The sequence below is a fragment of the Somniosus microcephalus genome, chromosome 8 (assembly GCF_052327205.1).
Source record: "Somniosus microcephalus isolate GS21.2 chromosome 8, FLI_Smic_1.0, whole genome shotgun sequence".
Classification (NCBI taxonomy): Eukaryota; Metazoa; Chordata; class Chondrichthyes; order Squaliformes; family Somniosidae; genus Somniosus; species Somniosus microcephalus.
This window is the reverse complement of record NC_140994.1, coordinates 120,733,078-120,757,831: the sequence shown is the minus strand read 5'-3', so window position 1 is coordinate 120,757,831 and position 24,754 is coordinate 120,733,078. Positions and strand designations below refer to the sequence as shown.

The 24,754-nt window shown below is 46.4% G+C and overlaps 2 protein-coding genes across 5 annotated transcripts in view; both read right to left on the bottom strand.

Moving 5' to 3' along the window:
* LOC147113765 (programmed cell death protein 4-like) overlaps positions 1-6,216 on the bottom strand; it is a 43,880-nt gene extending 37,664 nt beyond the window's left edge. For 2 of the 4 annotated variants that reach the window (XM_085995079.1, XM_085995080.1), the window contains exon 1: positions 6,003-6,216. In XM_085995079.1, coding sequence (XP_085851205.1) covers positions 6,003-6,030 — 28 coding nt within the window. In that variant the 5' untranslated portion in view covers positions 6,031-6,216. Of the gene's footprint in view, positions 1-5,437; positions 5,515-6,002 lie in introns of those variants that run through there. The other 2 variants (XM_085995077.1, XM_085995078.1) reach the window with 2 other exon arrangements.
* A 17,404-nt stretch (positions 6,217-23,620) lies between these two features.
* The window catches only part of lman2 (lectin, mannose-binding 2), a 51,515-nt gene continuing 50,381 nt past the window's right edge, over positions 23,621-24,754 (bottom strand). The window contains exon 9 of the mRNA XM_085995076.1: positions 23,621-24,210. The gene's annotated coding sequence lies outside the window, so the exon portion shown is untranslated. The remainder of the gene's footprint in view (positions 24,211-24,754) is intronic.

The following is a 24,754-nucleotide window of genomic DNA, read 5'->3' as shown; positions in this document are numbered from 1 at the left end:
ACACTCTGGAGCAGAAGACAGTAGAGATAGGGGCCAAAATATTGGATATTGTGGTTCCACCCTGGTGGGACATTTTTGAAAACATAAGAGGTCCCTTCATGGGTTAGACTGGCTTCCCACATCCTCGTGGTTTGCCAACTGGGAATAGTATTGTACCTAGTGTGCACTCAGTGCAAGGGAAAAGGCCAAATACTAGAATTCTGAAACCAAAGGACCTGGAAGGAGCATTATGTTAAGGTGGAGGGAGATACACCTGTTTGAATCTTTTATTTTGTGTTTCTGAATAAAGATTGTTGTTTTTTTGTGTACTTTTTGTTATTTTTAATAAAGATGTATGGGTACCAAGTGGTGCAGGGGTGTTGGGCTCCCTCCATGCTTGCATGTGTGTAAATAACTGTATTCTGTCTATGTATGCTTATGTACACTACATTTTTACAGAATGGGAAATGCATGTGTCATGGGATCATAGACAGGTAATTACAGGGGAAGATTGACTATGGAAGGTCGGGAATTTTGCTCACCTTGAAAGGATGATACTTAAAGCGACTTTAGTATCAACGGGGGGGGGGGGGGGGGGGAAAGAGTGTAGGGTTCTCAAAATTCCCACATTCCCCAAAAGTTAAGGATAAAGGGGCCCTGTATGGACAAGTTATTAAAAAGGGTACCCAAAAGAAAATGGCTTCTGAAACCTCGTGACAGAAGCCTGCAGGATTTTAAAAAGCAAGGCCCTGCAAAGGCAGGCCCATTCAAATCCTGAAACAAAACCTAACATGCATGGATCTGTGTGAAAGACTTGGTTATTTCTAAAGCCAGACAACTAGATAAACACAGAATATGCATTCTTCATCTTGAAACAGATCAACTCAGGATAGACCTAATCTTGAGGCCATCAACTTTCTGCATAAATAATCGGTAACAGCTCAAAGTAGCTACCAAGCCAGGAAAACCTGATTAAACTTCATAAATGACAAACAGCCAGGATATTGAAGCCATTAAACAAGGAGACAACCACCGCAAAACCAGTTAAAGTGAATGACTGTAATCACTTTAGACGAGCCCGCCAAAATTAAACAAAGAACTGACCTGATTTGGCGCGCAGATAAGGGGTGAAGAACCGGTATAATCGTAGGCCCACCAGTAGCCAAGGTCTATTGCCCCGCTCTCTCTTCCTCTATTCTCTTCCCACTCTGCTCGACACCGAGGACGCCCATTACAACACCGGGGGCCAAACGCGGGAGGAGAACGGGACCCGACTCAACACACACAGGACCGCAAGCGGGCAGGCGAGACGAGACGAACGGCAAGGCCGATAAGCAGAGAAGGGCAGCGTAAAGAAGCGTCGGGGACAAGCGGGCACACACCCCGGTAAGCAGACGTTCGATGCATGGGTAGACGGAGTAGCTGACGACCATGAGCACAGCGGTAACAGACTCAAGCCAACACCATAGACCGCCAACCGAACCCCAACCGCAACAAAACCTTCGACGACCACAGCACCACCAGAAGAACAACCATTCTGCAAGGTAAAGTACCCAACAAAGACTTCACTCCCTGTCTCTAATGGAGGAAAAGAGGGTACTTTACTCAGACAACTCCACCACCGCACCCTGGGACCACATTACGACGGCAGGCCCCAAAGGACACAAAGAGCGAACCCCAAAACCGCAACCGGCTTAATCGACAGGTTTCGAACCGTCAAAAGGAACCCCATTGGTGAGCATAAATCCCTGGCCCCTCGTAGCTCAATCTAGTTAGGTATTGGGGGTGGGACAAGGGTAGGGGGATTATTAATGTGTTTGTTCCCTCAATGTGCCGTGTGTTCCCCATCCCAAATAAGTGTACTTTTATATGCCTGTAATTATTCTAGTAATTTCCAGTGTTGTAATATTGTTGTGCCTTTAATAAAATTACGGTTTTCTTGCACCAAACCAGTTGTCTACTCTAATTCTGTATCGCCGCCTGTACCTAAGTCCGGTATCTAGAACCCAGGGGTATGGGAGCGATTCGAGCCGCTCAGAGACAGTCAGGGGCAGAGCTGACTGGGCACATGCCACCCCCTACAGATCATCGGTACTGCATTTGATTTTGGTGGATATCCTGAATAAACTTTAAGAACTGTAAAACTGTAGCGAAGTTAAGATTTGAGAATAAGGATCTCTGATAATAAGATTGTAAAGCTTTCTCTTTTTGAAACGGTTAATGTTGCGATTGACTCACCAACTGTAAATTACATGTCGGTTCTTTAATAAATCTATATATTTTTAGAATTGTCTCACATAATACTTCTGTATCAAACTCACAAACTCAATCTCTGTATACTCTTTGGTGAGGAGTTGCAGAATTCTGGGGGAGTTTTCTGGACCCTCGTAATATCCGGAATGTTACAGTCTAGCTAAACTTATTAAAAAAGTGCTATCTGGAGGACGGTAACATTTTCAGGTTGTTCCTTTCCTTTAGGGAGAGATGGTCCAGACCTTTAGACCCAATTAAGTGTCTTTAGGATCCGGCTACCTCAAACTTTAGTTGAAAGTGAACGTCTGAGGAATACGCCTGATCTGGGGTAGCCCTAAAGGGGCTAGGACTAGTAATAATCCCTTCATCACAATCTCAGGATGTCCCAAAGGGTTTTACAACCAATTACGTACTTTTGAAGTGATTGTTGTAATGTAGAAGAAATGGCAATATTCGAAGAGCTGGGGAGGTGCTGACCAACATTCATCCCTCAACTAACATCACTAAAGCAGATTATCTGGTCATTATCACATTGCTATTTGAGGGATCTTGCGGTGTGCAAATTGGTTGCCATGTTTCCTACATTACAACAGTGACTACACTTCAAAAGTACTTTATCGGCTATGAAGCGATTTGGTCTGGAAAGCCACTATATAAATGCAGCATCTGGAGAGAGGAAAAAAATGTTGGCCCTTTGATGAGGACTGGAACCAGTTGTTTTGGTTCATTAAAGACTTCAGTCTGTGCAGATCACTCTACCAGGCATTCCAGTCTCCATACACATGGGTTGTTACTGTTGCCTGGTGGATCAGACACCAACTCAGTACAGTCTCCACTGCTTATAACAACAACAACTTGCATTTATATAGCACCTTTACAGTAACAAAACATCCCAAAGCACTTCACAGGAGCGTAATGAGACAAAAATTGGCACTGAGCCAAAGAAGGAGATATTAGGACGTGTGACAGGCTTTAAATAAGGAAGGAGAGCTGGAGAGGTTTGGGAAGGAAATTTCAGAGCTTCCGGCCTAGATGGCTAAAGGCACAGCCGCCAATGGTGGGGTGAAGGAAGTTGCACAAGAGGTCAGAATTGGGAGGAGTGCAGAGATCTCTGAGTGTTGTAGGGCTGGAGGAGGTTGGAGGGGACACAATGATGAGAATTTTAAAATTGAGGCGTTGATGGACCTAGAGCCAATGTAGGTCAGCGAGCACAGGGATGATGGGTAAACGAGACTTGGTGCGATTTAAGGTACGGGCAGAGCTTTGGAGGAGCTCAAATTTATGGAGAGCGCGTTGGTGCTAACACGATTTACCCACTATATGGAGAGCGCGTTGGTGCTAACGCGATTTACCCACTATATCGAGAGCGCGTTGGTGCTAACACGATTTACCCACTATATGGAGAGCGCGTTGGTGCTAACACGATTTACCCACTATATCGAGAGCGCGTTGGTGCTAACACGATTTACCCACTATATCGAGAGCGCGTTGGTGCTAACACGATTTACCCACTATATGGAGAGCGCGTTGGTGCTAACACGATTTACCCACTATATGGAGAGCGCGTTGGTGCTAACACGATTTACCCACTATATGGAGAGCGCGTTGGTGCGAACACGATTTACCCACTATATGGAGAGCGCGTTGGTGCTAACACGATTTACCCACTATATGGAGAGCGCGTTGGTGCGAACACGATTTACCCACTATATGGAGAGCGCGTTGGTGCGAACACGATTTACCCACTATATGGAGAGCGCGTTGGTGCTAACACGATTTACCCACTATATCGAGAGCGCGTTGGTGCGAACACGATTTACCCACTATATGGAGAGCGCGTTGGTGCTAACACGATTTACCCACTATATGGAGAGCGCGTTGGTGCTAACACGATTTACCCACTATATGGAGAGCGCGTTGGTGCTAACGCGATTTACCCACTATATGGAGAGCGCGTTGGTGCTAACACGATTTACCCACTATATGGAGAGCGCGTTGGTGCTAACACGATTTACCCACTATATGGAGAGCGCGTTGGTGCTAACGCGATTTACCCACTATATCGAGAGCGCGTTGGTGCTAACACGATTTACCCACTATATGGAGAGCGCGTTGGTGCTAACACGATTTACCCACTATATCGAGAGCGCGTTGGTGCGAACACGATTTACCCACTATATGGAGAGCGCGTTGGTGCTAACACGATTTACCCACTATATGGAGAGCGCGTTGGTGCTAACACGATTTACCCACTATATGGAGAGCGCGTTGGTGCTAACGCGATTTACCCACTATATGGAGAGCGCGTTGGTGCTAACACGATTTACCCACTATATGGAGAGCGCGTTGGTGCTAACACGATTTACCCACTATATGGAGAGCGCGTTGGTGCGAACACGATTTACCCACTATATGGAGAGCGCGTTGGTGCTAACACGATTTACCCACTATATGGAGAGCGCGTTGGTGCTAACACGATTTACCCACTATATGGAGAGCGCGTTGGTGCGAACACGATTTACCCACTATATCGAGAGCGCGTTGGTGCTAACACGATTTACCCACTATATGGAGAGCGCGTTGGTGCGAACACGATTTACCCACTATATGCAATGGACGGTTTATATCAATCTTATTATGTTGTCTGTGAGTTGAACCGAAGGAGGTTTCACTGCAAACTGCTGCCAATAAATAAACTCCCGACATAGAACTATTTAAATCGTGATGTACCGAAAGTGAGTGAGGCTTTCGAATATCACCTCAGCCTGTGAAATGCTCTATTAGCAACTAATTTAAAAAATCGAATTGAGGCTTGAAAGCTGCCCCTGTTCTCGCATTGGCCAATCACTGGTGTTCATAATTTCTTCAAAAACCTTCATTACATAATATTTATACAGCACAGAAACAGGCCATTCGGCCCAACAGGTCTATGCCATCGTTTATGCTCTGTACGCGTCTCCTCCAAGCTTGCATCATCTCACCCTATAAACACCTCAATGTTCAGCATCAGGTGACACCACTTAGAGGTGAGACAGGTAATTGCACAGTTAACAAGGTACGAACAACTCACTGAACAAGTGTTTCTGCCTGAAATAGGCAGCACTCATCCACAACAGACCCAGATATGACACCAGGAAAACCCCCAGTGGTGGAAAGCGTTGAGAACCAGGGTCCAATATCACCTGTTCCTTGCAAGCATACTCACCATATGTCATGTCTCAAATTACTGAAACGCGGTACCTCAAAATATTATCTTCTCATTTAATTTTTGCTTACAAGCTGTTGAACTAAATATTACTTCTTAAAGTGATCACAGCCCACACATTGGCGGAACTGCTGGACACTACAGACTTTTAAACACCAACTTAACATCTGACAAGAGAAACACGGTCATTTCGGAACGTGGAGAAACACACTGTTCTGCCCGACTGTTGAAAGTCTGCTCCTCCCCCCACCCCACAACTTTCAAAGTCACCACAGATTGAGGCACAAGGAAAGTGTGCTGTTTCTTTAAGATAAACAGAAGCCTTCCTGTTACATTAGCTGCAAATAACTGGGTGGGGGCAGAAAGAGAGGGGGGAAACTACATTTTGAAAACCACTTCAAAGCATATGCCCAATGTGCTCACCCAGTTGGCAAACGTTGATTGGCAGCGCCCCTTCCTCTCTGTAAACATTATACGCCCCCTTCCTTCTAATTCTTTAAATGCAGGCCCCCCTCCTCCTCCTCCCTCACTCCCAAGTTTTAAATTCTGCAGGATTCCTTCTTACCCAAACTCTGCTTCCTCTCAGTCGCCATTGATTCCGCCAGTCTTTTTTTTTATTCCTCTCGCCAGGCTTCGGGTTGCAAAAAAAAATCAGCCGACACGAACCACGATCAATCGGGTGTTTTCTTTATTTCAAATGAACAATTCGGCCCGTCCACTTTCCGTTCTCCTCTTCCCCTTTCGTCCCGATCCAACTTTTCCCTCCCCCTCTCGCCAGCTTTCAAAATCAAAATAAACTTTTTTTTTGCCCAGTTGCAAACTTTCTCTTTTCCACGTTTCGAATCACATGACCATCACAGCACCAATCCCGATTGGCTCACTAGGGGGTGCGAAGAAAACGGAGCTGAATATTTTCAAATCATAAATATTTGCTTACAGATAAAAAGCAAGGACTGCGTTTCGAAACCAGGCGAGCAAACTATCCGCGTTCGCAGGAGTTAACAGCGAAATTAACACGAAACTTACAGACAGCCCGGACAAAACGATGGGAGTGCCTGCTGGGTTGGGCAGTGAGTTTTACCAACAATAATATACTACATGAATAAAAACTAGTGCATCGGTATATCTTAAAACTTTTTGGAGAAAGGAAAGTTACATAGAATTTTACAGGCCATTCAGCCCAACCGGTCTTTGCCGGTGTTTATGCTCCACACGAGCCTCCTCCCACCTTACGTCATCTCACCCCATCAACATAGCCTTCTATTCCTTTCTCCCTCATGTACTTATCCAGCTTCCCCTTAAATCCGCCTATGTGATTCGCCTCAACTACTCCTTGTGGTAGCAAGTTCCACATTCTCACCACTCTCTGGGCAAAAAAAAGTTTCTCCTGAATTCTCTGTTGGATTTATTGGTCACTCTTATATTTATGGCCCCTACTTTTGGTCTCCCCAACATCTTTGCATCTACCCTATTGAACGTTGTCATTTTAAAGACCTGGATCAGGTTAACACTCAGTCTCCTTGTTCCTGGAGAAAAGAGCCCCCAGCCTGTTCAGCCTTTCCCAATGCTTGTAGTCCCTCAGTTCTGGTATTGACCTTGTAAAGCTTTGTTGCACTTTCTACAGAGCTTCTATATCCTTTTTGGATAGCTGTGTCTTTAAAGAAACATTAAAAGTGACCATGATGATTCATCTCGAGGGACCACCCAGTGAATTAGTCCACTACTTCTCATTGAAATGAAGATTGGGACACATGGCAAGGTCACCCTGGTGGAATAGTTGTGTTCCCCCCACCCCCTTACAAAGGTGCCTGTGTAGGAATTGACAAATTCCTATAAATAACTAAGATTGACACCAGGGAACAAGCAAACAGGTCTTTACTGATCAGAGACTCCACAAGGACTGCCTGGGCAGCCCCGTGGTTTGCGACGTGACGTCATCGCGTTTTCCCGCGCTCTTAAAGGGGCCACACCCCGTACATGCAAACTCTATATACAAAACACAGTAATGCCTAACACAATGGTACAGGTTTAGGCTGGTGTTAGAACATCGTTAAAGGGAGTTATATACAGTCAGACAGAGTCATTCAGTGGTTCTGCCACATGCGCACCCCCCCCCCAGAATTCACTTTAACGGACAAAGTCAAACGGTGAGGGGGTCTGACGAGCCTGTCAGAACGACTCCTGTACTCTCGAGGCGGTGGCTGCTGGGCGGCTGGCGCATTTGGTCTGCGGTGACGACGATGGGTGGCCGACCTCGTCTCGGCAGCTGTGCTGTCTCGACGGGGCGGTCGAGGTCCAAATGTGGTCCGGTTTACCGCCAACATCGACCGTGAAGGTTTTGTCCCCTGCCTCCAACATGCGGAAGGGACCGGTATATGGGGCCTTGAGCAGATCCCTGCGTGCGTCATGGCGAATAAAAACATTCAGCCTTGTGAAGCTCCGTGGGAACGTGTGACCTCTGCAGCCCGTGGTGCGACGTGGGTACCGGTGCGAAACATCTGGCCGCCTCTTGGTGACTAGCAAGCTGAGCAGACGCGGACCATGGCTCTGTCGATGTTGGTAGGAAGTCCCCTGGGACTCGCAGCGGTTGACCATAGACCAGCTCCGCTGATGAAGAGTGAAGGTCTTCTTTGGGGGCCGTGCGAAGGCCCAACAGGACCCACGGTAGCTTGTCTGCCCATCCAGCGTCCTGGAGGCTGGCCCTCAGGGCGGCTTTCATTGACCGGTGGAAGCGTTCGCAGAGGCCATTTGCCTGTGTGTGGTAGGCTGTGGTGCGGTGTAATTTGACACCGAGTCCTTGGACCACTGCATTCCAGAGTTCGGAAGAAAACTGCAGTCCCGTCTGATGAAATATCTGCAGGAACTCCGAAACAGGCGATCCAGGAGGAAATGAACGCCCTGGCCACATCCGCCGAAGTAGTGGATGACAGGGGGACCGCCTCCGGCCATCTGGTGGTGCAGTCCACCATGGTCAGGATGTGTGAAAAACCATGGGAGGGTGGAAGTGGTCCTACCAGGTCGACGTTGACATGGTCAAACCGTTGCTCCGGAACTGTGAAGGTGGCCAATGGAGCCTTGACGTGGCGCTGTACCTTGGTCTTTTGGCAGACCACGCAGGTGTTGGGCCAGTCGCGGACATCCTTATGCATGCCATGCCATACAAACTTCGCCGACATCAGTTTCTGAGAAGCCTTCATTCCTGGGTGTGACAACCCATGTGTGGCGTCGAACACTTTGTGGCGCCAGACGACCGGCACGACAGGGCGAGGATCCTGTACGGAGACGTCACACAACAGCGTGGTACCTGCCGCATGGAAAATGACGTCGGCCAACTGGAGGCCAGTGATGGCCATTCTGTAAGCTTGGACTTCCGGGTCTGAGGCTTGGTCCGCTGCCATGAGGGCGTAGTCGATGCCCAAATGAACCGTATTGACGATCGCACGGGAGAGGCAGTCTGCCACCAGGTTGTCCTTACCGGACACGTGCTGTATATCTGTGGTGAATTCGGATATGTAGGTCAGTTGACGCTGCTGTCAGGCTGACCACAGTTCGGCGGCCTTGGCCATTGCAAAGGTTAACGGCTGAAGAATGCCAACGGCTGCCACATCCCGTTCACCCACTGCTGTTGCACGGCACCGACTGCGTAGTCCGATGCGTCGGTGGTGAGGACTATAGTGGCTCCTGGCAGTGGGTGCGCCAGCATAGTCGCGTTGGCTAAGGCGCGTTTGGTGTCGGCGAACGCTTGGGCCATGTCATCCGTCCAGTCTACCGGGTTCTTGCCAGTCTTGCCCTTGAGGGCCTCGTACAGGGGCTGCATGAGCAGTGCCGCCTTAGGCACGAAGCGGTGGTAAAAGTTTACCATGCCTCGGAATTCTTGCAGGGCCTTTATGTTCTGCGGGCGTGGAAAAGATGTCACCGCCTCCACTTTTGAAGGTAAAGGAACCGCTCCCTCTGAGGTGATGCGATGCCCCAGGAAATCGATTTGGTGCAGGCCAAACTGACACTTGGCCGGGTTGATAATCAGGCCGTGTTGGCTGAGGCGTCGAAAAAGGGTGCGTAGGTGACAGGTATGTTCTTCCTTAGTAGGACTGGCAATTAGAATATCGTCCAGGTAGACGAAGAGGAATTTGAGGTCCCACAGCACGGAGTCCATCAGGCGCTGGAAAGCCTGGGCGGCATTCTTTAACCCAAACGGCATTCGTAGAAACTCGAAGAGGCTGAATGGGGTGATGACTGCAGTCTTCTGGACGTCTTGTGGATGCACTGGAACGTGGTGGTAGCCCCGGACGAGGTCGACTTTTGAAAACACGGTGTTCCCTGCGAAATGGGCAGAGAAATCCTGACTGTGGGGGGTCGGGTACCGATCAGGAGTGGCGTCGTTTAGGCGTCGATAGTCGCCGCATGGCCGCCATCCGCCGCCAGGCTTCGGGACAATATGGAGGGGTGAAGACCAGGGACTATTCGACCGGCGAATAATCCCTAACTGTTCCATGGTTGCGAACTCCGCCTTTGCGACCGCCAGCTTGCCAGGTTCCAGGCGCCGGGCCCGCGCGTAGACCGGGGGGCCGTTGGTGGTGATGTGGTGTTCCACACCATGTTTCGTGGCCGAGGAGGAGAACGTGGGTCTTGTCAGGTCAGGGAATTCGCCGAGCAGGCGGGCGAACTCATCAGGAGTTGGGAACGCACAGGAGATGGTGCGCGACGTAGTGTTACTGCGGTAACACGGAAGAGAATTCAAAGTTGCTACGTTGATCAGCCGCCGGTTCCTGACGTCGACCAGGAGGCTGTTGGCGCACAGGAAATCCGCGCCAAGGAGGGGCTGGGAAACTTTGGCCGTAACAAACTCCCAGTGAAAGCGTTGCCCCCCGAAGCACACCTCAACTCGCCATCTGCCGAAGGTCCGAATTGCCCCGCCCTCGGCCGCTTCAAGAGTGGGGCCATGATTCCCCGTCTGCACATCGAGGGCGGACGTGGGTAAAATGCTGCACTGCGCTCCGGTGTCGCACAGAAAACGGCGACCGGAGAGAGTGTCGGTGATGAAGAGCAACTTTCCAGCATTGCCGATCGCCATCGCGGCCGCGTGGTGCCCGTTAGACCCGTTCCTCAGCGGTCGCAGTTGTTGGTTGTTTTTTGTGGGGGGGGGAAACTGCAGGGAGGGCGGCAACGCTTCGCTTTCACGCCGAACTGCGCGTGGTAGAAACACAGCCCAGCAGGCTGACGAGCTGGGGTGGCATCTGCGGGGGATGGGTGCCTCGTGGCGGCGCAGTACTGCCGAGTTACAGCGAAAATTTTGTCAGCCTCCGCAGCGAGTGTTGCACAGTCCACGATTTCAGATCTGGCCAGGGCAGCTTGCACCTGTTCAGGCAGTTGGCTGAGGAAAATTTCTCGGAACAGGAAGCATTCCGGTTCTGAGCCCAGGAGTGTGAGCATTTGGCTCATCAACTCTGAAGGCTTAGAGTCCCCGAGGCCGGGCATCGCGAGTAATCGACGGGCGCGCTCCGATTTTGTGAGCCCGAAAACCTGCAGTAACCACGCTTTGAGGGTTTCATACTTGCGCTCCGTTGGGGGGTTTTCGAGGAGGCTGACGATCCGAGAGGCGGTAGAGCTGTCGAGTGTGGAGACCACGTACAGATATTTGGTCTGATCCGCATCGATGTTCCACAGGGCGAACTGGGCCTCGACCTGAATGAACCACGAGGTCGCTTGCTGCTCCCAGAACTGTGGCAGCTTTAGTGAAACAGCGTTTGCTTCCATGCTCTTCTTTTGTGAAAACGTTCACAAAAACGGGGTCACCAATGTAGGAATTGACGAATTCCTATAAATAACTAAGATTGACACCAGGGAACAAGCAAACAGGTCTTTACTGATCAGAGACTCCACGAGGACTGCCTGGGCAGCCCCGTGGCTTGCGACGTGACATCATCACGTTTGCCCGCGTTTTCCCGCACTCTTAAAGGGGCCACGCCCCGTACATGCAAACTCTATATACAAAACTCAGTAATGCCTAACACAATGGTACAGGTTTAGGCTGGTGTTAGAACCTCGTTAAAGGGAATTATATACAGTCAGACAGAGTCATTCAGTGGTTCTGCCACACCTGCAGATCTCTTTAGTTCTCAAGGGTACATGGTCTTGTTTCATCATTTTTGTAGTTTTTTAAAAATAGTAATTTGAGACACTGAACTAGGCTAATGGTTCTGGCATATACAGGTAGGTTTAGCAATTTCCCATGTGTAAACAGGCTGTTAGGGATTCGCTAAATACGAGGGAGGGGAAGATCTAGATTGCATCATTAAAAATGTACCCTCCCCCCAAAAAAATGTTTAAAGGGGAGTTGTCTTCTAAATGTTTTGCAACTTTATTTTTTTGAATGGGACGAGAAGCTCAGATTTGCATTTATATAGCACCAACAAGAGCTTGCATTCATATAGCGCCTTTAACGTAGTAAAATGTCCCAAGGCGCTTCACAGGAGCATTATCAAACAAGCCACATAAGGCAATTTTATGGCAGGTGACCAAAAGCTTAGTCAAAGAGGTAGAATTTAAAGAGCGTCTTAAACGAGGAGAGGTGGAGAGGTCCAGAAAGGGAATTCCAGAGCTTAGGCCCTCGGTAGCTGAAAGCACGGCCACCAATGGTGGAATGATTAAAATCAGTGATGCTCAAGAGGCCAGAATTAGAGGAGCGCAGATATCTCAAAGGGTTGTAGGACTGGAGGAGATTACAGAGATAGGGAGGGACGAGGCCATGGAGGGGCCTCAGCACATCTCAAACTGCTTCACATATGATGAATTACTTGGAAGTTCAATGACTTATCTGGCAGCCATTTTTGCATCGGAAGACCCAACAGACAGCGATGAGATGAATGACAAGTTGCTCTGTTTGGGTGGTGTCGGTTGAGGGAAGAATGTTGGTCAGGACACTGGGAGAACTCCCCTGTTATTCTTCAAAATAGTGCCATGGGATTGTTTACATCCACCGGAGAGGGCTGACAGGGCCTCGATTTAAAGTGCTTCCTGAAAGACACTGCAGCTGCGACAGTGCAGCTCTCCCTCTGTACTGCACTAGGGTGTTATCCCAGCTTATGTGCTCAGGTCCTAGAAGGTGAAGAGTTAAGACAGATGGCGGATTATTTTTGTCATGACAATGTCACTTTCCAGTGGCAGTTTGTGTGAAGTCCCTGGGGTTGAAATTGAACATGGACGGAGAAGCAAAACAGGTGTAATCACATCGGTTGCCCGTTATTCGCCCGCCCAATATTCAGTTCCGTTGACTTCAGACGTGTCATATAACAGGCAGCAAATGCGTTTCTACCTGTTTTGCGTCCCTGTCCAAGTCCAATTTCACCCCACCCCCAAAACTGTATCTTTGCAAACAAAACGGGAAAAAGTTTTCCCAAACACATTTTCTTTAAGAAATTAAACAGCAAGGAAACAGTCAGTAGATTTGAAATCAGCAGTGATCAGTATAAAGCCCTTCCCACATAAAAGTTTTTTTTTTAGTTGTTCCTTGCCATTCTTCCTCCATTGGAACATAGGCACAGGAGGAGGCCATTCAGCCCAAGCCTGTTCAGCCATTCAGTTAGATCATGGCTGATCTGTACCTCGACTCCATTTACCCACCTTAGCTCCATATCTCTTAATACCCTTCACCTAACAAAAAACAATCTCACTTTTGAATTTTTCTATTGACCCCGAGCCTCAACAGCTTTTTGAGTAAGAGTTCCAGATTTCCACTACCCTTTGTGTGAAGAAGTGCTTCCTGACATCACCCTGAACGGCCCAGCTCTAATGCGTCCTTGTTGTGGGCTCCCCCACCCAGAGGAAAGAGTTTCACTCTACCCTATCAATTATTTTAATCATCTTAAACACCTCAATTAGATCACCCCTTAGTCTTTTATACTCAAGGAAATAAAAGCTTAGTCATTGCCTACACTTCATAATGTAAATGGCCTAGTGTAGGAAGCTGCTCTGTAGACTCGTGAAAATGTGGGTGTATGAACCACTCCCCTGGTCCTCTTGTGTTTCCTTGTACTCGATAGCAAACGGTCTTCCGCCTTACATAGTGGAGCCCAGCAGCATTACAGAGCAGCACCTAAGAGGGCTGGGCACGGTGGAGATGGAGATAAATTTTAATAATGAGTGTAGACGTGCCAAAAGTGATGCCCTTCGTGACCACCGTTTTGAACAAAAAAAAACAGCAAATTCATATGCATCGCACTGTTCTCTTAAACCACTATCTTAACTTCCCACTTTCCACCCTCCATAAACTTCAGCTCATCCAAAACTCTGTCGCCCGTATCCTAACTCACACTGTCCCGTTCACCCATCGCCCCTGTGTTCGCTGACCTACATTGTCTCCTGGTCCAACAATGCCTCGATTTTAAAATTCTCACCCCCCCTCCCGTGTCTACGCCCTTCCCTATCTCTGTAACCTCCTCCAACCCTACAATCCTGCAAGATCTCTGTGCCTGTCCAATTCTAACTCCTTGCCCAACCCCGATTTTCTTCGCTATGCCTTCAGCTTCCGAAGGCCAAATTTTAGGTCACAGCTGACCATTTACTGTCTCTGCACATGCATCTTAAATTTTATTCCCTCTCTCCCTAAACCTCTTCTATACCCCCTCTCCTCCTTTAAGACACTCCTTAAAACCTACTGTGAGGGAATAGCTATGATTCAGAGAAATACACGATACCATGAACAGATTTCTAATTTATTAATAAAAGACATACTGGGTTTAAAAGACACACGTCTCAGCAGTATACAGGCTTCTGAGAAAAGATCAGTTGATAACAAAGCTGTAAACAAGCTTTGAAATGGGAATTAGTTAAATATTCTAAAACAATGAAAGATTGAAGCAAACCATTGGTGGTTCCGAAAGGTCTACGGTTTGCAACGAACACAATGAGAAGGCCCAGTTAAAGTGTTAAGAGCTGACACGATAAAACAGAAATACAAACATTAAAAGAGGCATATCCCTTTGAAAACATGACATCAAGAAAAGAAACATCTGCTGGTCAAATAGATTTATGTTAAACTTGGAAAACAGGAACCATAAGATTAAATATGCAACCAATTGAGATAGCTAGAAATGCATGAAACATTCAGTCAAAGTGTCTTTAATTTAGATATAGTAAAAACCATACCAACAAGAAGGCTTTGAAGATATAACTTCAATAGAATACACCAAGCAATTGCATTGTGTTTGTATTGAACATGGAGAATAAGGAAAGACACAATGTCTGCAGAAAAGCAGTTAAACCAAAATTAAGAATTGAATGAAGAATTTTCGGTAAGAATGACATCAAACAGAAATCATAGCTATCATTGTTTTTATGATGGTTTTTGGAACACCGGAAAGTAGAGAAATAATTATGCATGCAATAGTTGAATTGATAGTAACATAGAAAGCATTCAAACAGAGGTATCAATAAAGACAATTAGCTGACATCAGCAGAGAACATCAAAGAAGAAACCAAAGCCAAAAGGGTACAAAAATAAGACCTTTTTTAACAGAACGTCAGAACACGCTGAACGGGCAGGGCGATTCTCAACTTTCCAGAGGCATCTCTGTAAGTTTTTAACTATGAGTCTCGGGAAGTTAAAGTATTGATTTTTGGTGGATGTTCTGGATTTAGAAATAAGAAATGTAAGGATTTAGAAATAAGAAACAAGAAATGTAACGATGTTCTGGATTTAGAAATAAGAAATAAGAAATATAACGAAGTAAAGATTTGAGAATAAGGATCTCTGAGAAATAAGAAATGTAAGCTAATTGTACTTTGGATTATTAATGTTGCGACTGATTCAACATATGTTAACTGAATGCCGGCTCTTAAATAAAACTATATATTTCTAGAATTGTCTCAAAGAGTGAATCTGTATAGACTCGCGAACCCACAAATTCTGTACACTCTTTTGTAAGGAGTTGCAGAATTCTGGGGGGTATTCCGGATCCTTATAATATCCGGAAGGTTACAGTCTAGTTCAACTTATTAAAAGTACTATCCGGAGGACGGTAACATCTTCAGTCGTTCTGTTCCTTTAGGGAGAGATAGCCTGAACCTTTAGACCTATTTAAGCGTCTTATGGAATTCGGCTATCTCTAACTTAAGTTGAAGGCAAACGTCTGGGGAATACGCCTGATCTGGAATAGCCCAAAAGGGCTAGGACTGTAATTAACCCTTCACCACCACTTTGACCAAGTGTCCTAATATCTCCTTACTTGGCTCGGAGTCAATGTGATAACACTCCTGTGAAGCCCCTTGGGACGTTTTACTATGTTAAAGGCGCTATATAAATGCAAGCTGTTCTTGTACTGCAGACTTGCTTGGCCACTGCGTTTGGTACACTGAATGACCCCATGTTTACCAGCAGAACAAAATTGAACAGATAAAAGGCCTTTCGACTGGCATTCCATTCCGAAACAATCAGCTTTTCAGAAACTGCAGTGGATGCCCATTGAAAAATCAGTTAGCAAAGTGTGAGAATATACTTATTACCCCTCCTGCACCAGTTACACTCAACACCTACTAGAGCAGTCATCTTGATTTAGGGATGTGCTAAAGCATTAGATCATTGATCAGGAAAACATTCTTTGAGTGACTGCTCTACTTTTCTGTTCTGAAACATGGCCATTGGATCAGTTGCCTATTTCCCAGTAAGTACTTTCTGGCCTTGTTCTCAACTCACCTGGTACCAAACTGACCCCAATAGGGCTAATCGAGCCACCCACAGCTCTAAACAGATTTACTGGTCATTCATCTCAAAAGGTGCTTGTTGGCTAACATAAGTCATTACATGTCAAAGTAATTCATTTTTTTTTAATGTCTGGAAGATTTGAGAGATGGGATAAGGCATTTGCTGTAAGGAACCAATCAAATCTACAAGAACACCTTTTAAAGTGTAATTTCTAATCCTATGTTACAAGTTGAACTTTTATTCAGTATATTGGTAAACTCATTTTACAAAGGTTTGAACAAGTTCCTTGCGAGCAGTTTTGGCTCCAGGCTTTAGCATCCCTTGCCGAATGACTTTCCCGCTAAATTGCAAAAGCATTCAATGAATATGCAAAATCTTACAAAAACTACCAAGATAAAAAGGAGCGATGAAGGTTGCTCCAATCGTGCTAGTTCATCCATGTAATGTAAAAACAACCAGATTCAGTCCTCGACTGACCCCATCGCAACATCAAAACCGTTCCTTAAAATTATTCCAGTCTTTGCCTCCACTACTCCACCCAGGAGAACATATGTTGATCATTCTGTGAAGATCATCCTGCTATCAGTCCTAAACTTAGCTTTCATCAATTTCAACTTTCAAAGTAAATAAGCCCAAGTCTCTCGGTTTTTTGCTGTTGACTCAGTTCTCCGACATGGGCGCCACTCTTAAGGCTTCGTCTCCGTACCTCCTACCAGGGCTTGAAAGTCTTCCTTGTAACTCCGTGACCAATCCTGGTCATGGTGCAGTCTGACCAGAGCATTAATCATTTCTGAAAGGCATCCTCCAACTTATAATTGTTGATTTAGTGGCGAGAATGTGGCACACGCGTGGAGTAGCTGAGGCGAATAGCATCGATGCATTTATAGGGAGGCTGGATAAGTACACGAGAGGGAAAGGAATAGAAGGATCTGTTGATGGGGTGGGATGAAGTAAGATGGGAGGACTCTCGTGTGGCACAAACACCAGCATAGATCGGTTGGGAGTTTTAGTGCTGTGCATTATTCGAACTCGGGAGCGTTAGCGCCGTGCGTTATCCGAACTCGGGAGCGCTAGCGCCGTGCGTTATCTGAACTCGGGAGGTTAACGCCGTGCGTTATCCGAACTCGGGAGCACTAGTGCCGTGCGTTCTCGAACTCGGGAGCACTAGTGCCGTGCGTTCTCGAACTCGGGAGTGTTAGCGCCGTGCGATATCCGAACTCGGGAGCATTAGCACCGTGCGTTATCCGAATTCGGGAGCGTTAGTGCTGTGCATTCTCATACTTGGGAGCGTTAGCGCTGTGCGTTATCCGAACTCGGGAGTGTTAGTACTGTGCTCTGTCTGACTTGGGAGTGTTGGCTCAATGGCCTACTCCTGTTCTTATGTACCCTTTTTGCTGTTTCTGAGGCTGGAGTAGCAATACATTTGGGGAGGGTTTAAACTAAAATGGCAGGGGGTTAGGAACCTATGCAGGGAGACAGAGGAAAGGGAAGCAAGGATAGAAACAAAAGACAGGAAGGAGAAAAGCAAAAGTGGAAGGCAGAGAAATCAAGGGTGTAAATCAAACAGGGCCACAGTATATAATGCTAAAAGGACTAAGTGTTAAAAAAAAATCAAGCCTGAAGGCTTTGTGTCTTAATGCGAGGAGCATTCATAATAAGGTGGATGAATTAGCTGCGCAAAAGATGTAAGCGGATATGATATAATTGGGATTACGGAGACATGGCTCCAGGATGACCAAGTCTGAGAATTCAACATCCAGGGGTATTCAATATTCAGGAAGGACAGGAAAAAAGGAAAAGGAGGTGGGGAAGCATTGCTGGTTAAAGAGATTAACACAATAGTAAGGAAGGATATTAGCTCTGATGTGGAATCTGTATGGGTAGAGCTGAGAAATACCAAGGGACAGAAAACGTTAGTGGGAGTTGTATACAGAGCCTCAAACAGTAATGCTGAGGTTGGGGATGGCATTAAACAGGAAATTAGAGACACATGCAATAAGGACACAGCAGTCATCATGGGTGACTTTAATCTACATATAGATTGGGCTAACAAAATTAGTAACCATACTGTGGAGGAATTCCTAGAGTGTATACGGGATGGTTTCCTGGACCAATATGTCGAGGAACCAACTAGAGATCAGGCCCTATTAGACTGGGTATTATGTAATGAGAAAGGATTAATTAGCAATCTAGTTGTGCGAGGCCCCTTGGGGAGGAGCAATCATAATATGATAGAATTCTTCATTAAGATGGAGAGTGAAGTAGTTAACTCAGAGACTAGGGTCCTGAATTGAAATAAAGGAAACTACGATGGTATGAGGCACGAGTTGGCTAGGATGGATTGGGGAACGTTACTTAAAGGGTTGACGGTGGATAGGCAATGGCAAACATTTAAAGATGGCATGGATGAACTACAGAATTTGTTCATTCCTGTTTGGCATAAAAATAAAACAAAAAAGGTGACTCAACCGTGGTTAACAAAGGAAATTAGGGATAGCATAAGATCCAAGGAGAGGACATATAATTTGGCCAGAAAAAGCAGCAAACCTGAGGATTGGGAGCAGTTTAGGATTCAGCAAAGGAGGACAAAGGGATTAATTAAGAGGGGGAAAATAGATTGAGAGAGTAAGCTTGCAGGGAACATAAGAACTGACTGTAAAAGCTTCTATAGATATGTGAAGAGAAAAAGATTGGTGAAGTCAAGCATAGGTCCCTTGCAGTCAGAATCAGGGGAATTTATAATGGGGAACAAAGACATGGCAGACCAATTAAATACATACTTCGGTTCTATCTTCACAAAGGAGGACATAAATAACCTCCCAGAGATGTAGGGTCTAATGAGAGGGAGGAATTGAATGAAATCAGTATTTGTAGGGAAATGGTGTTAGGGAAATTGACGAGATTGAAGGCCGATAAATCCCCAGGGCCTGATAATCTACATCCTAGGCTACTTAAGGAAGTGGCCCTAGAAATAGTAGATGCATTGCTGGTCATCTTCCAAAATTCTATAGACTCTGGAACAGTTCCCATGGATTGGAGGATAGCTAATGTTATCCCACTATTTAAAAAAGGTGGTAGAGAGAAAATGGGGAATTACAGACCGGTAAGCCTGACATCGGTAGTGGGGGAAATGCTAGAGTCCATTATAAAAGATGTAATAGCAGTGCACTTGGAAAACAGTGACAGGATCAGACAAAGTCAACATGGATTTACAAAAGTGAATCATGCTTGACTAATCTACTGGAATTTTTTGAGGATGTAACTGGTAGAATAGATAAGGGAGAACCAGTGGATGTGGTGTATTTGGACTTTCAGAAGGCTTTCGATAAGGTCCCGCATAAGAGATTAGCGTGCAAAGTTAAAGCACACGGGATTGGGGGTAAGGTACTGTCTTGGATAGAGAACTGGTTGGCAGACAGGAAGCAAAGAGTTGGAATAAACGGGTCTTTTTCCGAGTGGCAGGTAGTGACTAGTGGGGTACCGCAGGGATCGGTCCTAGGACCTCAGCTATTCACAATATATATTAATGATCTAGACGAGGGAGCTAGATGTAATAGCTCCAAGTTTGCAGACGACACAAAGCTGGGTGGGCGTGTGTGCTGTGAGGAGGATGCAGAGAAACTCCAGTATGATTTGGACAGGTTGGGTGATTATACTGCATTTGCCATGCATCTGCCCAATGTGGATAAATGCGAGGTTATCCACTTCGGTGGCAAAAACAGGAATACAGATTATTATCTGAACGGCAATAGATTGGGAAAAGGGGAAGTGGAACGAGACCTGGATGTCCTTGTGCACCAGTCGCTGAAGGTAAGCATGCAGGTGCAGCAGGTGGTTAAGGAGGCAAATGGTGTGTTGGCCTTCATAGCGAGAGGATTCGAGTACAGGAGCAAGGATGTCTTGCTGCAGTTGTACAGGGCCTTGGTGAGACCATACCTTGAGTATTGTGTGCAGTTTTGGTCACCTTATCTGAGGAAGGATGTTCTTGCCATGGAGGGAGTGCAGCAAAGATTCATCAGACTGATACCTGGGATGGCAGGAATCATGTATGAGGAGAGATTGGGTCGATTAGGCTTATATTCACAAGAGTTTAGAAGAATGAGAGGGGATCTCATTGAAACTTATAAAATTCTAACAGGCCTAGACAGACTAGATGCAGGGAGGATGTTTCCGATGGCGGGGGAGTCCAGAACCAGGGGCCACAGTCTAAGGATAAAGGGTAAGCCATTTAGGACTGAGATGAAACATAGAAACATAGAAGGAGCAGGAGTAGGCCATTTGGCCCCTCGAGCCTGCTCCGCCATTTAATGAGATCATGGCTGATCATCCAAACTCAGTACCCTGTCCCTGCCTTCTCCCCATATCCCTTGATCCCTTTAGCCTTAAGAAATATATCTAACTCCTTCTTGAAGATATTTAATGAATTGGCCTCAACTGCCTTCTGTGGTAGAGAATTCCACAGGTTCACTACTCTCGGTGAAGAAATTCCTCCTCATCTCTGTCCTAAATAGCTTACCCCTTATCTTTAGACTGTGACCCCTGGTTCTGGACTCCTCCGCCATCGGGAACATCCTTCCTGCATCTAGTCTGTCTAGTCCTGTTAGAATTTTATAAGTTTCAATGAGATCCCCTCTCATTCTTCTAAACTCCAGCGAGTATAAGCCCAATCGACCCAATCTCTCCTCATAAGTCATTCCTGCCATCCCAGGTATCAGCCTGGTGAATCTTCGCTGCACTCCTTCCATGGCAAGAACATCCTTCCTCGGATAAGGCGACCAAAACTGCACACAATACTCAAGGTGTGGTCTCACCAAGGCCCTGTACAACTGCAGCAAGACATCCTTGTTCCTATACTCAAACCCTCTCGCTACGAAGGCCAACATACCATTTGCCTTCTTAACCACCTGCTGCACCTGCATGCTTACCTTCAGCGACTGGTGCACAAGGACACCCAGGTCTCGTTCCACTTCCCCTTCTCCCAATCTATTGCCGTTCAGATAATAATGTCTTCCTGTTTTTGCCACCAAAGTGGATACCCTCGCATTTATCCACATTATACTGCATCTGCCCAATCACCCAACCTGTCCAAATCATACTGGAGTTTCTCGGCATCCGCCTCACAGCACACACGCCCATCCAGCTTTGTGTCATCTGCAAACTTGGAGATATTACATCTAGTTCCCTCGTCTAGATCATTTGTATATATTGTGAATAGCTGGGGTCCTAGGACTGATCCCTGCAGTACCCCACTAGTCACTGCCTGCCACATGGAAAAAGACCCCTTTATTCCAACTCTTTTCTTCCTGTCTGCCAACCAGTTCTCTATCCAAGTCAGTACCTTGCCCCCAATCCCATGTGCCTTAACTTTACACGCTAATCTCTTATGCGGGACCTTATCGAAAGCCTTCTGAAAGTCCAAATACACCACATCCACTGGTTCTCCCTCATCTATTCTACCAGTTACATCCTCAAAAAATTCCAATAGATTAGTCAAGCACGATTTACCTTTTGTAAATCCGTGTTGACTTTGTCCGATCCTGTCACTGTTTTCCAAGTGCTCTGCTATTACATCTTTCATAATGGACTCTAGCATTTTCCCCACTACCGATGTCAGGCTTACCGGTCTGTAATTCCCCGTTTTCACTCTACCACCTTTTTTGAATAGTGGGGTAACATTAGCTACCCTCCAATCCATGGGAACTGTTCCAGAGTCTATAGAATTTTGGAAGATGACAAGCAATGCATCTACTATTTCTAGGGCCACTTCCTTAAGTAGCCTAGGATGTAGATTATCAGGCCCTGGGGATTTATCGGCCTTCAATGAGGAGGAATTTCTTCACCCAGAGAGTGGTGAACCTGTGGAATTCTCTACCACACAAGGCAGTTGAGGCCAATTCATTGAATATATTCAAGGAGTTAGATATATTTCTTAAGGTAAAGGGATCAAGGGATATGGGGAGAAAGCAGGGACAGGGTACTGAATTTGGATGATCAGGCTCGAGGGGCCGAATGGCCTACTCCTGCTCCTATCTTTCTATGTCCATTAAATTCTACACTTAGTCTCTGGGTCCCAGCAACCCACCCTCCATCATCAGCGAAGTATTTTTCTTGCAGGGGGCAAGGTGGTCTCAGATGGTCAGCAAGGCAAGGTAAGGTTTAATTTGATACAAAAAACAATTCTCAAAGATACGGAGGATCAGGTTGTCATGGGGTATTCTTTTAAACTGAACGACTGGAGGGTGGAGTGAACAGGCAGGCAGGTTAAGAGGAGGATAACTGTTAGCAATTGGGTGCCTTGTGCTTGCAGACTGTCAGCAGACTGAAAAGCAGCAGGGCTCAAAATACATTATTGCCGTATGAGCACTCCTATTTCAGTACACCAAGGCTGTAACTATGGTCTCAGCCTCAAAGGGGGCATTTAAAAGGTAATGGGGAGATTTAAGAGAGGCATTCAAAATTATGAGGCGTTTTGATAGAGAGAAACCGTTTCCAGTGGCAGGAGGGTCGGTAACCAGAGGACACTGAGGCACTGTGGGGTTTCTGTGATTCTGTGACACAGATTTAAGATAAAAGAGACAGAGGAGGGGAGAATTTTTTTATGCACCAAATTATGAACCAATTTAATAGTAACATCAAAAAGGGAATTGGATAAATACTTGAAAAGGAAACATTTACAGGACTATAGGGAAAGAGGTGTGGGACTAATTGGGTAGCTTTCAAAAAGCCGATACAGGTATGATGGGCTGAATGGCCTCCTTCTGTGTACTCGATGATAAAAAGGATGCATGGCGTATATCATCAGCACCTTGCCCCTTTGGGACCTCCCTTCTGCAGATGTATAATTTTTCTTTTGGGCTTAGAAGTTAGAAAGTGTTCTGTCATTTGTCGATCGATGGCAAGCTTCAGCGGAGGTGCTTGAATAGAATTTCCAATTCCCAAACAGAACGTCAGCAACCCCACCCGTCCCCAGTTATAAAGTATCAGTTTTAACCCAGCACAATTCAGAATTCCGTATCAATGCTGTACAAATCTTCCATCTGTTCTGCTTCATGATCTTCCAGGCCACTCCCCCACCCCCGCCAGTACTCCTGTCCCTTTTATTACAGATTGCAGGGAGATCTGGAATCCTTCCTGCCTCTCAGCCAGCTGTCTCCCGGGAGGGCGAGCCCCAGCAGACTATTTGACAGTGGAGGAATCGTAGCCTCCACGGACATCAACATGCTCCGACCGACTTTCCCGCAGGAGCCGGTGGACAGCAATCGGGAGCGGTAATCCTGGCTGTGGATCCAACAGCCAACTAAATAACATTTGTGGGGAAGAGAAGGGTTTGAGGGACTCGGAAGAAAAAGGACAAGTGCATTGGGCCTCCTGTCCTTTTCCAGGCTTGATATTCTCAAGGAAACAAGTTTATAAAACTGAAATGTAGTTTTTGGGGCGGTGTGGGGGGGCGCGGGTGAAAAGAGAGGAAAGGCTCCAGACAAAAGGCAGTTATAAATTAACTCTCTTTATTTCTCAGTACCCACCACACAAAGTTGCTCCTTACATTCCAGTTTACATTATTGTAACTATGTCACATGTAAATACAACTTGTGTTCTCCCCCCATGATGGTAAACATCTTCAGATCCCATTAGTTAGAACCTTCTATCCACAGCCCAATTAGAAGCAGCATTGTGAACCACTGAAGGAGCAATCAGGTTAAATGCAGAGTGCCCCACCCCACCCCACACAGAATAGTGCAAATTAAGAAGATACATTAATTCATTAAAAGCTGACCAGTCATCGACGACTGAACTCCTGACAGACAAATACAGCGGCTTGTGTAGATCCATGGAGAGAGAGTCAGGACCATTTTATATGCTTCCGACATGGTTGTGTCCAGTTAGGTTCGGCACTGTTTTTTCTAAACTGAGGTGGCAGGCTGAGGCCCACGGTGCATGACCCCACACTGAGGCTAAAGAGAGGGGAGGTAAATCAGGAGGCGGTGGTTCGGTGATGCCAAGCTTGGGTTTTAAAGGCCTGGCAATCGTTGGAGGGAAGACTGCAGGAGGTGAGGAGTTCCACAGTTTTGAGGTCCTAGGGAAAGAAAGAGTTTAGAGTAGATGATGATGTGATGTCTTGATTTGAAGACAGTGACGATGCAGTGAAAACAAAGGGCGGGTACAAGAGCATACGGAGCTTTAAACAAATAGATGATCGTTTCAAGGACCACTGACTAGAGAGAGAGAAAGAGAAGACATGTTCAGGAGCTACACTACAGCCTGACGCACATCTCTCAACTGTCCCGTTTCAAACCCACCAAAGCCACACACGAAACCCTCAGATCAAAGAATCTGTAGCGGTCCCCAAAACCCCAACCCTGGCTCCACCCTTTTAGCATCCTGCAGACTGGCAGATGTGGTTCACAAGTGACATGATTCCCCTCGCACGAGAGGCAGCCTGCTTTCAATGGGCAAATCACAGCTCAGCTTAGGTCAGACTGAACGGATCTGAGCGATGAAGAGTGGAGTGCAGCTTGTGAGACAGAGACAGAAAGTCAGAGACTAATCTGGTGTCATTGACATATACAGCCACACAGTATCAAAGAATACAGCAACTACTTATAGTACCACTCAATCGT